The sequence below is a fragment of the Triticum dicoccoides genome, chromosome 5B (genome assembly GCF_002162155.2).
Source record: "Triticum dicoccoides isolate Atlit2015 ecotype Zavitan chromosome 5B, WEW_v2.0, whole genome shotgun sequence".
NCBI lineage: Eukaryota > Viridiplantae > Streptophyta > Magnoliopsida > Poales > Poaceae > Triticum > Triticum dicoccoides.
This window is the reverse complement of record NC_041389.1, coordinates 724,933,732-724,949,296: the sequence shown is the minus strand read 5'-3', so window position 1 is coordinate 724,949,296 and position 15,565 is coordinate 724,933,732. Positions and strand designations below refer to the sequence as shown.

Sequence of the window (15,565 nt, the reverse complement as noted above, 5' to 3'; positions counted from 1 at the left end):
TGTTGATGATGCTCAAGCGGATATGATGGAGTCTTCTACAGATTAAAAACTTCTAGTCGACCACCATATCAGTAGTAGTATTCACCCATGTATATAATATAGTCCAAGCACTTTTGTAATGATAGTTAGACCGATTGTATGCCCTTGTTTGAATTGATTGAAGTGATATGATTATTTTTTCCTTTTAGCCCTCATTCTATTCTGTTTTCTCATCTTTTCTAAACCCATCAGATGCCTGCGAGACGTGACAATGGATTTGCTTTCCCACCGGAGCTCACTCAATTGATCCAGCAGCAGAATACCCTGATGGAGTTACTAGTTCACAATCAGAACCAAGGGAACAACAACAACAACAACCCACCACCACCACCACTTGTTGATCACTTAGCCCGTTTCCTAAGGCTGAATCTGCCGGTGTTCTCTAGTAGCATCGAGCCGATTGTTGCAGATGATTGGCTCTGCAAGATTGGGAGGGAGTTGACCACTGCAGGATGCATAGATGCGGAGAGAGTGCGTTTTGCCGCACATCAGCTGGATGGACCCGCAACATCATGGTGGGAGAATTTCACAGCCACCTATCCCATTGACACTGTTACATGGGATCAGTTTCAGCAGGCTTTCCGCACTGCCCATGTTTCAGCAGGAGCTATGTCCATGAAGAAGCGTGAGTTTCACAACTTGCGCCAAGGAGGACGCACAGTAGGACAATATGTGGATGATTTTAGTAAGTTAGCATGTTATGCCCCTAACGACGTTGCTACATATGCCGCTAAGCAGGAGAAGTTTTTGGAAGGACTGAATGATGAGTTGAGCATGCAGTTGATGGTGGCAACCTTCAACAACAACTAGGAGTTGGTAGATAGAGCTCTCATGATTGAAGGGAAGCATCAACAGATAGACAGCCGCAAGAGGAAGTATGGACAAGGGAAGTACAATTGAGGAGCTCAGCAGAGACCTTGTTTTACACCGAACTCGGGATGACACATTCACCATAACCATGGAGGCCATAATTCCAATGGAGGGAGTTCGCATAACCATAGTGGACCCAAGAATGGGAATGGGAATGGAGGAAAAAACGGCCAGAACCGTTCCAACCCAGCAACGCCGCCAAGAAGGATCTAAGTCACATTACTTGTTTCAAGTGCGGAAAGAATGGACGTTACGCCACGGAGTGTTCTGAAGCAAAGAATGTAAATGGCAATGGAAGCTCTGGGAAGAACCCCAACCCTTTCTACAGGGGACAAGTGAACCACGTTAGCACGGAGGAGGTTGAAGAGCAGCCAGATGCAGTAATAGGTAAGTTTTTTGTTAAGTCATTTACTGCAATCGTTCTTTCTGATACTAGTGCATCGCATTCATACATATCAAGGGGGTTTGTGGATAAGTATAAGTTTCCCACCAAAGTTCTTAGAACACTGATGTTAGTAAGTTTGCCAGGAGCAGAGCATATGGCAAGCTAAGGATGTTTTCGTATGTTGTTATGCGGTTTGACCGAAAAGATCTTTGTAGAATATGTAGGAGTCAATATGAGCATCCAGGTTCCACTATTGGTTATTGACCGGAGACGTGTCTCGATCATGTCTACATAGTTCTCGAACCCGTAGGGTCCACACGCTTAACGTTCGGTGACGATCGGTATTATGCGTTTATGTGTTTTGATGTACCGAAGGTAGTTCGTAGTCCTGGATATGATCACGGACATGACAAGGAGTCTCGAAATGGTTGAGATGTAAAGATCGACATATTGGATGACTATGTTTGGACTTCGGAAGTGTTCCGGACAAGTTCGGGCATATACCGGAGTACCGGGGGGTTACCAGAACCCCCGGGGAGTGTAATGGGCCTATTGGGCCTTAGTGGAGAATAGGAGGGGCAGACAAGGCAGGCCCGCACGCCCCTCCCCCTCTAGTCCGAATTGGACAAGGAGGGGGGCGCCCCCCTTTCCTCCCCCTCTCTCCTCCTTCCCCCTTCTCGTACTCCGGTGGGAGTAGGACTCCCCCCTTGGCGCGCCCTCCTCCTGGCCGGCCACCTCCCCCCCTAGCTCCTTTATATACGAGGGCAGGGGGGCACCCCAATACACACAAGTTGATCATTGATCTTTAGCCGTGTGCAGTGCCCTCCTCCACCATAATCCACCTCGGTCATATCGTAGCGGTGCTTAGGCGAAGCCCTGCGTCGGTAGCTTCATCAACACCGTCATCACACCGTCGTGCTGACGGAACTCTCCCTCAAGGATCTACTGGATCGTGAGTTCGTGGGACGTCACCGAGCTGAATGTGTGCAGATCGTGAAGGTGTCGTACGTTCGGTACTAGGATTGGTCGATCGTGAAGACGTACGACTACATCAACCGCGTTCTCATAACGCTTCCGCTTACGGTCGGGTACGTGGACGACACTCTCCCCTCTCATTTCTATGCATCACCATGATCTTGCGTCTGCGTAGGATTATTTTTGAAATTACTACGTTCCCCAACACGCGCGAACACACAAGAGTTGCTCACTGGCAACACTGATTTTACTTAAATAAACCCTAAAAATTGGCTGCTCTTTTTTGTTGTTTCAACACATTCCAAGTACAGAAAACAACCTAAGAAAAGCATCAAGGGGTTTCTCTGGATGTACAACAACCAGTAGTTTTAGAAAGGAAAATGAAACAATTTTCTTATACTCACATGACTTGCTTATTGTCAATACTTGATTTGCTTAAAAAATCGCTATAGTTGCTCACTAATTCCTTTACAAATCAATACTAGTTGCTGATGCAGATGAAACAAATGAGGGGAAAATACTGAAAAAAGAGTTGCAATCAGGATAAACAAGGTGAGAAAAAATAAATTAAACCTTCTCTCTCTTTCCTCCTCTACACCCTGGTTCACTTTTTATTATCTATTCCTTTTCTCTTTAGAGTCGTAGATCTCTTTTTCAGTTTTCAAGCTCTAATGCGTCAGCCGTTGCAGGGACCTTCGATTGGAGGTTGGGGAGAAAAGGGGAAAGGATACACTGTTCCCCCGTGTCCATTTGTGTGGTGGAGAAGAAGCAGAAGAAGGACGTGGCATCCCACTACTGTCGCCACACACTTCTTCCAAATTTGTGTGGTGGAGAAAAGGGGAAAGGATACACTGTTCCCTTGTCCAGAGAATTCTTCTCACTGGGTAGACGAGGGACGCAGAAAACGGGGGCCGCTCACTTTCCAAATTTGGACAGGGGACCGAAACTTACCAAATATGAGAGGCTGCCGGGGGGCGCTAGCGAGCAATGGTTTGCCCGCTAGACGTGTCCATTATTTATATGCAGGCAATAAAAGTTGACCAATGAAGGGACATGAATCTATCAAACTAAACAACAATAACAACAACAACAACAACACCAGCAACAACAACAACAACAACAAAAAGGTTCTGTAAATGCACTGCACTTGACACCCATGATTGTAATAATAAACTCAATTCGGGACCGGCATGCCCCCGTGATCCATATATCAATCTGGTCTGACCTGCTCTGTTTTCCAGGTCATGCCGCAGGTCATATGTGTATCCCCGAGCTGTTGTGTCTCTATTTTTATGGAGAGGTAGTGCAGGCTGGTGTTCGGCTCGAGTTGCCGCTTTGTCCCAGCCACGTGGTGGTCGGTCAGCCACATTATGCATTGGTAGGACGGGCTCCAACGCCTCGTCATTAAATCGGGGTAACAATTTGCACTTCGGGTAACTTTTGGTTGGGCGCTCGAGGCCGTATTGTTCGTCTGCTAGGACATTAGTCCATCTATCGTTGAGCAGATCTTGATCAGCTTGAAGCTTCTACTGCTTCTTTTTAGGCTCCTTGCAGTGGCTATTAGCCGGCACTTAAAGCGCTCCTGATCGACGGGCTCCTCAGGCATGATAAAGTCTTCGTCGCCGAGGCTCGCCTCATCCTCGGAGAGCGGAAGGTAGTTATTGTCCTCCAAGTCTTCGTTTATGGCATGTTCATCAGGTCTAACTCACCCATCTTCCCGTTCATCATGTTCGGAGGTTGGCTCAACAGGGTCTTCGTTGTCTCCGATATCGTTTGGAGTATTATTTTCTCCTATGCCGGTATTGCTGTTTTTTCCACGGCATGGTTTAGAGCGGCGCCGCAGACGTCGGCGCTTTGGCTGTATCTCAGGAGGCTTATCCTCGACTGGATCCTTTTCATTGTCGCTGTTGTTTTCTTTGGGTGTATCCACCATGTATACGTTATACGAGGAGGTGGCTGTCCAGCGCCCTGTAAGCGGTGGTTTTTGTGCCTGCTCCTCTCCGGCATCGTCGTCCATACTGTCGATGTCTTCAGAGCCGTAATCGAGCATGTCGGTTAAGTCTTCGACAGTGGCTATGAAGTGGGTGGTGGGTGGGAAGCGAAATTCTCCGTCATTAGCATTCAATCCAAACTGGATATAGTTCGGTCGAGAATCCCCTGATAAGGAGAGGGCTTTTAATGAGTTTAGCATATCTCCTAAAGGTGAGTGTCGGAAGATGTCCGTGGAGCTAAATTCGACGATTGGCGCCAGATCAGGTTCGATGGGCGAAGATGCACACGGTTCGAAACCTATGGCTAGAGACGAATCTGAGGTTCCGGTGACACAGGCCCCGATCGAGGTTGGATCTGTGTGCGGGTCTAACGGTTCTGAGTCCGCGGCTTCCGCGGCGGGGTTGAGCTTCCCGTCCTCAGACGGCGCAATCTGCTCCGGATCTAGGGACAGAGCAGTTACATGCGCTATCTCCTGGGCACAGTCCGATGATAGATTTAGGTCATGTTCATCGTGGTGGCAGGGAGCGGCTGTCACGGGCTCGGATCTGTCAAAGATCAAGTCTTCGCGGATATCAGCAACTTAATTCAAGCTTCCAAACCTGACCTGATGGCCAGGGGCGTAGCTGTCGCTACTCTAGATGGTCAAGCGAGTTGGCCCGCAGTGCGAAGCCGCCGAATACGAAGATCTATCCGGGGAGGAAAACCTCCCCCTGGACTGCATTGTTGTAGATGATTGACTGAGCCATCAAACCTTTTGGTGACGACGCAGCGGAACTCTCAATGAAAGCACCAATGTCGGTGTCAAAACCGGTGGATCTCGGGTAGGGGGTCCTGAACTATGCATCTAAGGTCGATGGTAACAGGAGGCGGGGGACACGATGTTTACCCCGGTTCGGGCCCTCTCTATGGAGGTATACCCTACTTCCTGCTTGATTGATCTTGATGAATATGAGTATTACAAGAGTTGATCTACCACGAGATCGTAATGGCTAAAACCCAAGAAGTCTAGCCTATATTATTATGATTTCCTCTACGGACTAAATCCTCCGGTTTATATAGACACTAGAGGGGACTAGGGTTGTACAAAGTCGGTTACAGAGAAAGGAATCTACATATCCGAATGCCAAGCTTGCCATCCACACAAAGGAGAGTCCTATCCGGACACAGGTGAGAGTCTTCGGTCTTGTATCTTCACAGCCCATCAGTCCGGCCCATGTCAATAGGCCGGACGCCTGAGGACCCCTTAATCCAGGACTCCCTCACTCGCCCTGTTCAAGTGTCGTCTTCTTAAAAGATTCCTTTGCTGCGGTACGACGGGAAGAGCGTCGCCCCTTGGGAGCATGATACAGTGCGGTGGGTGAGTCGTAGGGGGGAAACTCTTTTTGAGGGGATGTCTCCTGGGTACTTACATGGGAGGAGGGGAGAAGGCCGGAGTAATCGGCTATAATTGCCACTTCCGTGCCGTCGTAGCTTGTCTGATAAAAGACTCCCTCCTTAAATTCTATAAATATATATGGATCCTCTTCAAATACAGGATCTAGGTATCGAATATGGTTCTCCGGCTGCGGAGCGGGGCTGTATATCCCTGCGCCGACCTTTCTCCAATCCTGTTAAAGGTAGCCGGATTAAGTTCGACTAAGCATAATTAAGGAAAAAGATTGAGTCAGGCCTATGATCAAAAAATCACCCAGTCAATGGGGTTATACATGGAGAAACCTTCTTGGCATTTAAGGCGAGTGAAGTCTTCCTTCTCCCCTTTGTAAAGATCAGCCAACATGGCAGCCAAAGCGGCAAAATTGTCCGGACCCTTGCACCCACAGCATGATGCGTCGTCCTCCCCATTGTAATGCCACATGGGAAGCCCTCTGGATTGGAGTGGCTGAACGCATAACGTTATTGAAATCGCCATTACCTCGACTATAGACAGTCCGGAGTGAGCGAGTATTCTGATCTTGTTCACTAGCCTCTTAATCTCCGCACTGTCTTCTTCCTCGAAGCTTCGAGGACACCAACTGGCACACTTCTTTAAAGAAGCAGTGGAAAATTCGGGAAGACCGTGCCGGATTGGGTCCGGGAGAACAATGTCATAAATGTAGAACCATTCTGAGGGCCACTCTTCGGATGCCTTCTTTGGAGTGCCGAATAGGTATCCTGTTCCGGCTATGCACCATACTTCGGCGCCACCCACCTCGAATATGGATCCCTTTTGGGAGCAGGGGACGAGGCAGAAAAAATTCCTCCATAACTCGAAATGGGCCTCGCAGCCTAGTAACAACTCGCAAAGAGCAATGAAGCCCGCAATGTGCAGGATGGAGCCCGGCGTGGGATTGTGCAGTTGGAGGCCATAATACTCCAGGAGACCTCTGAGGAAAGGGTGAATCAGAAATCCCACGCCTCTCAGCAGGAAGGAAACAAAGCACACCCGCTCCCCTTTAGTAGGATTGGGAAAGTTCTCCTCCAAGGCTTCACCGTTGATGGAAGTTAATCCCGCCCAAACGGGGACTAGATCCGAGGGAGGGAGATATCACTGCGTCTGAAGCTTGGTCAACTGAGCGTGGGATACCGAGCAACTCTACCAATCGCCTTTTTGAGGGTCGTGGGGGCGCGAGGAAGAACTAGGAGCGCCAGCCATGTTTGGATGGTTCCCTTTGGCAAGCTCTAAGGATTTTCGCCTGGTGAGGAATGGCATCTGAGATTCAATCTCTTTAAATAGACGCCTTCCCTACGTCATCAAGGGGTTACCTGTAAAAATACTTAGACCCTTCGTATTCATTTGACACGTGGAAGCCAAGGCGACGGCAGCACAGAAGCTGAAGGATATGGTATTTAATGTAAAAGCCGAACTATACAAAGTACAATCTGGAACCCGCCTTGCAAAGCCGTAGACAAAAAGTCAGATACAACATCGTCATTGAAGGCAAGTTCGGGGGCTACTGACGGAGTCCTGGATTAAGGGGTCCTCGGGGAGCCGGCCTATGTGACATGGGCCAGACTGATGGGCCATGAAGATACAAGACCGAAGGCCTTCTCCCATGTCCTGATGGGAATCTCCTTTGCGTGGATGGCAAGCTTGGCGTCCGGATATGTAGTTTTATTCCTCTGTAAACCGACTTTGTACAACCCTAGTCCCCTCCGGTGACTATATAAACCGGAGTGTTTAGTCCGTAGGGGCAATCATAATTATACAGGCTAGACATCTAGGGTTTAGTCATTATGATCTCGAGGTAGATCAACTCTTGTAACCCCTATACTCATCAAGGTCAATCAAGCAGGAAGTAGGGTATTACCTCTATTAAGAGGGCCCGAACCTGGGTAAACATCGTGTCCCCGGTCTCCTGTTAGCTTTGATCCTTAGACGCACAGTTCGGGATCCCCTACCCGAGATCTGCCGGTTTTGACACCCACACCCCCCTTCACATCAAGTTCTACCACGGACGAGCACACATGAGTTGCTTATTGGCAACACTGATTTTGTATAAACAAACCTTAGAAGTTGCTGCTCTATTTTGTTTTTTCAACACACTTCTAGTATAAAAAGTAGCCTAAGAAAACATCAAGGGGTTTTTCTGGATGTACAACATCCAATAGTTGGAGAAAGAAAAACAAAACAGTTTTCAAGTACTGACAGGACTTGCTTATTGTTTGATTTGCTTAAAGACCCGCTATAGTCGCTCACACTTTTCCCCCCTACACATCAGGTTCTAGCACGCGCGGACACACAAGAATTGCTCACTGGCAACACTGATTTTGCTTAAATAAACCCTAAAAATTGGCTGCTCTTTTTTGTTGTTTCAACACATTCTAAGTACATTAAACAACCCAAGAAAAGCATGAAGGGATTTCTCTGGATGTACAACAACCAGTAGTTTTAGAAAGGAAAATGAAACAATTTTCTTGTGCTCACATGACTTGCTTATTGTCAATACTTGATTTGCTTAAAAAATCGCTATAGTTGCTCACTGATTCCTTTACAAATCAATACTAGTTGCTCATGCAGATGAAAGTAATGAGGGGAAAATACTGAAAAAAGAGTTGCAATCAGGATAAACAAGGTGAGAAAAAATAAATTAAACCTTCTCTCTCTTTCCTCCTCTATACCCTGGTTCTCTTTTTATTATCTATTCCTTTTCTCTTTAGAGTCGTAGATCTCTTTTTCAGTTTTCAAGCTCTAATGCGTTAGAGCATCTCCAGCCGCGCCCCCAGAACGGCCTCTCAGGCGATTTATTTGCGTCGGCGCCGTTAAAAGGCTCAGTCGCGCCCCCAGGACGCCGAATTTCGTCGGCTCGGCCCGTTTTTGCGCCCGGCACTCGCAGGCCGAACCTGGCACACTGGGGCGCTCGGGGGCTCCGGCGCAAGGGAAAAGCGTTCCTGGGGCCACATTGACGGGCGAAAAGTCAAGCCACCCGCCCAGATTCGCCTCCTACCCTCGCGCTCGGCCGCCATCCTGCGCCACCCTGCCGATCCCGGCGCCGACCACCGCCCGCCGCAGCTAGGTAGACCATGTCCCGCCGAGGAAGAAGAAGGGGTTTCGCCGAGGCAGCCTCTTCGCCGCCGCCGCAGCAGCTATGTGACGAACTAATTGATTTCTATCTGTATGAGAAAATTCACGCCGAAACACGCCGAACCGCGCCGAATATGGGCCGATTCACGCAGATCTCGGGTCATTTTAGGACATATTTTGGCCAAAAGTTGGGCTGAAATCGGCGCCTGGGGGTGACCTGGGGGGCGATGGCTGGGTGCCGAACCGCCCCCAGCGCCGAGTTTATCGTCGGCGCACCCCCAGGCCGCTCTTTTTCGGCGCCCTGGGGACCAAACGGCTGGAGATGCTCTTAGGCATTGCAGGGACCTTGGAGTGGAGGCAGGGGAGAAAAGGGGGAAGGATACACTGTTCCCCCGTGTCCATTTGTGTGGTGGAGAAGAAGCAGAAGAAGGACGTGGCATCCCACTACTGTCGCCACACACTTCTTTCAAATTTGTGTGGTGGAGAAAATGGGAAAGGATACATTGTTCTCTTGTCCAGAGAATTCTTCTCACTGAGTAGACAAGGGACACGGGAAATCGGGGGCCGCTCACTTTCCAAATTTGGACAGGGGGACCGAAACTTACCAAATATGAGAGGCTGCCGGGGGGCGCTAGCGGGCAAAGGTTTGCCAGCTAGACGCGTCCATTATTTATATGCATGCAATAAAAGATGACCAGCGTTTGCCCACTAGACGCGTTCATTACTTATATGCATGCAATAAAAGGTGACCAGTGAACGGACAGGAATCTATCAAGCTAAACAACAACAACAACAACAACAACAACAACAACAACAACAACAACAACAACAACAACAAAAAGGTTGTGTAAATGCACTGGACATCCATCATTGTCATTGTAATAATAAACTCAATTCAGGACCGGCCAGCACCTTCCATCAAAGGAGACATCTCAACCTACCGCACTACACACAATGACATTCGAAAGAAAAATGTAGCTACACACTACATTATGGAACCGAGGGTGGTGTATATGTATGACAAATACTCTAGATTGATACAAGGGTAGTGCCCAACTCCAAATCCAAATTAAACGCAGCAAGGCATATCGCAACCCGGTATTCGTGCATGGAGTCGGAGCCGCGTGTCCTGGACACAGTCCAGCTTGTCCCGGTGCCTGCTCCGGTGGTGCCCGTGTCCGCCCCGCTCTCTGTGCTGGATTCCGACCACAACGTGTTCGAGGTCGACTTCCGCACGCTTCGCATATTCCCTTCCCACCCGCCCTCCATAGATCCTTTCGGTGTTCTCCAGCGCGCTTTTGCAGCTGCTCTGGGTCTTTTCCCGGAGCTGGCCGGCTCAGTCCACGACGACGGCCGCGTCCTTGTATCCGGGAGCGACGCCGTTCCCCTCGTGCTGGCGGTGTCAGACCTGAGGGCAGACCAAGTCGATGCGGACAGGCTGGACGCAGCGCTGCTTGAGCAGCTGGTGCCATCGGACCGTGTCGCCATGGCAGACCCGGTGCTGGCGTTGAAAGCTACGGTGTTTGCGTGCGGCGGTGTCGCCCTGGGGATGAGGTGTGCGCACGCGCTATGCGACGGTGCCGGCGCCGACAAATTCCTCGCGGCTGCGGCGCTGTTCGCACAGGGGAAGCAGCCGGCTGTGACGCCGGTGTGGGAGCGGCAGGAGCGGCTGGGGTCCAGGCGGCCGCCGCGCTTGGCGATTCCGTTCGAGCGCGTCCTCGCGCCTCACAAGGACGTCGGGCCGTACAGGTATGGGCATGAGCAGCTGGTGGCGAGGGAGTGCTTCCATGTGAGCAACGCAAGCGTGGGGACGCTCCGGGAGCAGCTCTCTGGCGAGGCCGGCCTCAAGCTCACAACCTTCGAGGTTATCGCGGCGTTTATCTGGCGCGCCAGGTAAGGTTACGACTTGGACACCATCATCGAATCGAATTTATTTGGTCCAGTCCAGCAACTGCCTCCTGAATCCTGATGCAGTAGTCGTGGATATATAATTGACTGCAGGGTGAAGGCCAACGGAACTCGCCCCGACGAGCTAGTGAAGATGGTCTACTCCATGAACGTGAGCAGAATTCTTGACCCGGCGCTCCCGGATGGATACTGGGGCAACGCGTGCGTCCCCGTATATGTGGCCCTTGCCGCCGGCGAGCTCGTCGGCCAGGGGCTGGCGGACACAGCTGCTCTTATCAGGAGGAGCAAGCAAGCGGTGGACGACGAATACGTTCGCTCCTACATCGACTTCCAGGAGATGCACCGCCGCCGCGGGGAGCGGGTGACGGCGGGTGGCGGTGTGAGCGCCTTCACGGACTGGCGGCGCCTCGGCCACTCGGAGGTGGATTTCGGGTGGGGTCGGCCGGACGTCGTGCTGCCACTCTCTTGGCGGATCCTCGGGAGCACGTTTCCGTGTTTCTTGCTGCCTTATAGTTCCACGGACGAGAGGCGCCGGACAGGGTTCAAGGTCTTGGTCGCGCTCATGGACCACGCACTGCCCTGCTTCACACACCAAATGGATGATATACTGCTCCACTGTCCGGCTCCTATGGCTAAACTATGATATGAAACTCCATTGATGCATCAAGGAAGCGATGGATGATGGAGGATGTTTCATCTTGTGAGTTGTTGGCCTCGACCAGTGTACGTACTTGTTGGACGGTGGTAATCTGTGGATTCCACATGTATCTTCATGTTTTCCTCCTATAAAAAAACTGGTTCATTCGACGAGCTTGTTTTTCAATGAAACCAAAAAGTCATGTTTTACATGCCAAAAGGAGGTTTTCCCTTGGTCATCTTCACCCCCCAAATGTTAGAGGTAAATGTGTCCGCGAACGCATGTAGACAGCGTCCGCAGTCACGCCTGCAGAAACCCCAATTGTCCGCGCATGCAACCATACTTCTCAAATCACCCGGACACATACATATACATATGATTGGTGGGGGTGGTTCTTGGTCCCACCAGATAAAGAGAAAAAATGATTCATGGTGGGCCGGATCCAAGCCGTTAGAATAATCCATGCCGCATATGCATATCCATCTATCAAGCATCAAATAATCACACAAGGCACAACACCGAGATTTGTTAACTAGTTTCACTGAACATCGGCTAATTCCTGGGGCGTGACTATGGTCGCTCCTCCCCGTTGACACCGCTAAATAGTGCACACCAGCCACCATGCAGCCAGCTCCCCCAGCATGCCTGTGCTATTATGTTGACATAAGTTTTATTATGTTGGCATAGGTTACATTGTGTGTCTACCTCTATATTATATATGATGCCTAAGATACGAGTGTCCTGCTAGCACAGGTCTCCGTACCTTATCAACAGACAGCACAACTCCAACAGGATCTACGGTGGTGGACTGCTCGGATATGTAAGGACACCCTCATTTGCTCCCCACATACGGGCTAGGGTTTGCGGACATATGATAAGGATTAGCAGGGTCGGTTGGTTAGTCTCTCGCTCTTGTCCAGGCATTGTCCGAGCTGTCTGCCCTGACATATGGGGACAGTTTACGTGGTCAGGTTGGATATTTACTGACGAGTAGACCACGAAATTTGTCCAGCTCCTCCACCTCAGCATCTTTGAAAGGAAATTTCAACTCCTTGATGGAACTGAGGATGTCACTCCAAGCCTACTTCATGCTCATCCACACCTGAAGGTTAAAACCAATGTCATTACGGAACTTCTATAATCCCACAACATTGCAAAAGAAATGACATTAAATCTGAAATACCTTAGCAGGGAGCCAACAACTAGAAATAGACTCAAAATTGGTAATGTTGCTTTCAAACATATTTTTTTTGAAAAGGAGGATAACCCCCGGCCTCTTGCATCAATTGATGCATACATCCATCTTTATTATTATTCAACAGAGTCTAACAACATGAATACATGGATCAACTTGGAGCCACCTATCTAGCAAACCAAGTCGCAACACCTACAATCTTGATAATATGCCTGAACCACATGAAAGCGCACTATATAATCCGGTGGCCTCACGCAGTTGCCCCGCATCAGCTCGAGAGCACCAGCTGCTCTGGCCGACCCACATCGCGCACCGCATGCGCACGCTCTAGATCTGCTGCTGCCATCATCCACCGTCCCATCTCCAGGAGCGATCAATGCATTGACCTTGTCAGGTCCAACTACCGTCGGCACCACCACGACGCCATACAGTGCCACTAGCCTGCACGTGTCCATCAACCCGCGTCCAACGCCAAGACTCCACTACGCCACGCCGTTGAGACCCATCATCTTCGATGCGGTAGATACAACACCGCTCCACCTATTGGCCCCCTCAGTTAGTACCCGCTCTAAAACAAGGCCCCCAAGAGGGAGAACGACACCAAATTCCCCGTCACCATCCGATCTGGGAGACCGAGGGTCTAGGGTTTCCCCCAAAGTAGATGCCACTGGAGGGAGAAGGGCACGCCATCTGCAGCTCCCAACGAGCCAACACGATGCCCACCACCACAATACTCTCACGGCGATGCTTTCATGAAGGACATGATGCCCAGAGCGCCGTAGCCGCCCACCGCAGTTAGGGTTTTTACCTGAGTAGCAGTGAGGTGGGAAGAGGTAGGGCAGACCGGACCGACCGACATCTCGAAGAAGAAAACCGGCACTCTCGGGTGTCGTCGCTATCACGGCCGGTGATGACCTACAAGTATAGGGGGTCAATCATAGTTCTTTTGATAAGTAAGAGTGTCGAACCCAATGAGGAGCAGAAGGAAATGACAAGCGGTTTTCAGTAAGATAGTTTCTGCAAGCACTGAAATAAGCGGTAACAGATAGTTTGATAGCAAGATAATTTGTTACGAGTAACAAGTGACAAGTGTAAATAGAGCGCAGCAAGATAGACCAATCCTTTTGAGTGCAAAGGACATGCCGGAACAAGTACTTATAATAATGCAAACGTTCTTGAGGACACACAAGAATTTCATCTAGTCATTTTCACCATGTTCATTCGATTCGCGTTCGCTACTTTGATGATTTGATATGTGGGTGGACCGGTGCTTGGGTGTTGTTCTTACTTGAACAAGCCTCCCACTTATGATTACCCGCTCTCGCAGGCATCCACAACTACGAAGAGAGAATTAAGACAAAGTCTAACCATAGCAATAAACGTGTGGATCCAAATCAGCCCCTTACGGAATAGCGCATAAACTGGGGTTTAAACTTCTGTCACTCTAGCAACCCATCATCTAATTACTACTCCACAATGAATTCCCTTAGGCCCATAAATGGTGAAGTGTCATGTAGTCGATGTTCACATGACACCACTAAGAGAATCACAACATACATATCAACAAAATATCGAACGAATACCAAATTCACATGATTACTTATGACAAGACTTCTTCCATGTCCTCAAGAACAAAATTAACTACTCACTCATCATCATGATGTTCAAGATCAGAGGGGTATTGAATAACATAAAAGATCTGAACGTTTAGTATGTCGCAAAGCAAACCAACTAGCATCAACTACGATAGGTAATCAACACTACTAGCACCCCACTAGTAGCAATCTATTGTTTTGATACAAAGATTGGATACAAGAGACTAACTAGGGTTTGAGATGAGATGGTGCTATTGATGATGATGAAGATTGGTCCTCCCATGATAAGAGGGTTATTGGTGATGACGAAGGCTTCGATTTCCCCCTCCCGGAGGGAAGTGTCCCCGGCGGAATCTGCCCGCCGGAGAGCAAAAGTGCTCCTGCTCTAGTTCTGCCTCGTGGCGGTGGTGCCTCGTCCCGAAAGTATCCCCATAAAAGTTTTAGGGTAAAATGAGCTATATACTAGAAGGAGAAGGTCGGAGGTGGGCCAAGGCCTCCACATGGCACCAGGGCGCGCCATAGGAGGGGGGGGCTCCCAGGTGCCATGTGGGCACCTGGTTGGCCTCCTCTAGTAACTTCTTGGCCCAATATTTTTTATATATTCTGAAATAATTCTCCGTTGAATTTCAGCCCATTTAGAGATGTGCATAATAGGTATCTCTGTTGTAGCTTTTTCAGGCCCTGAAATCCAGCTGTCGGTATTCTCCCTCTTTGTGTAAACCTTGCATATTAAGAGAGAAAAGGCATTAGAAATACTGCATGAAGTGTTATATATTGAATAAAAACTTTATAAATAATAGTAATAAATCGTGATGTAAAATGGACGTATCAATTCCCCCAAGCTTAAAACATGCCCACATGCTTAGAGAGAGAGTTGTCGATAAAAATAAAATACGTACATGAAAGCATCACGAACAATATTATAGTACCAATGATTACTATCACGAACTTCATATGAGCAAGTAACAATTCATCAAAATATTGAAGTATGAAGCGTAAACTTTCTTGAAAATTAACAAACTATGTTCTCAGTCAACAATGCAATTGCAGTTCATCATACTTTCAGGAAGGGTGACATGTAGGAACCTTTTGGCAAGTTCACATACTCAACTATCATTTAGTCTTTCATGATTGTTAACACACACACCATACATATGGAGCATCAAGTTTCAGCCAGACACATAGAAAGATAGGGGCTTATACTTGCTTCCCAACATATTCACCTATAGGGTGATGTCAACAATAATAACTCATGCCCATCCACATTCAACTGGATATATGTGCCTAGATCTTTCCCCACCAGAAGATGCTTGCCAAAGAGAAAGTAAAAGGAATAGAGAGAATAACTCTGACACTTTTCATAAAAGTAAACGATAGACCCTTCGTAGAGGTAAGCAGAGGTTGCCATGCGCTTTCAGTGTTGGATGCACTGACTCTTATTGCAAAGGAACGTGATACGTCCATTTTG

The 15,565-nt window shown here is 48.9% G+C and overlaps 1 protein-coding gene across 1 annotated transcript; it reads left to right on the top strand.

Annotated features, from left to right (window-relative positions):
* Positions 1-9,795: 9,795 nt before the first annotated feature.
* Positions 9,796-11,525, top strand: LOC119306883 (spermidine coumaroyl-CoA acyltransferase-like). The gene is made up of 2 exons (XM_037582989.1): positions 9,796-10,655; positions 10,764-11,525. The coding sequence occupies exons 1-2, from the start codon at positions 9,871-9,873 to the stop codon at positions 11,311-11,313; spliced, it is 1,335 nt and encodes a 444-aa protein (XP_037438886.1). The 5' UTR covers positions 9,796-9,870; the 3' UTR covers positions 11,314-11,525.
* The last annotated feature ends 4,040 nt before the right edge of the window (positions 11,526-15,565 follow it).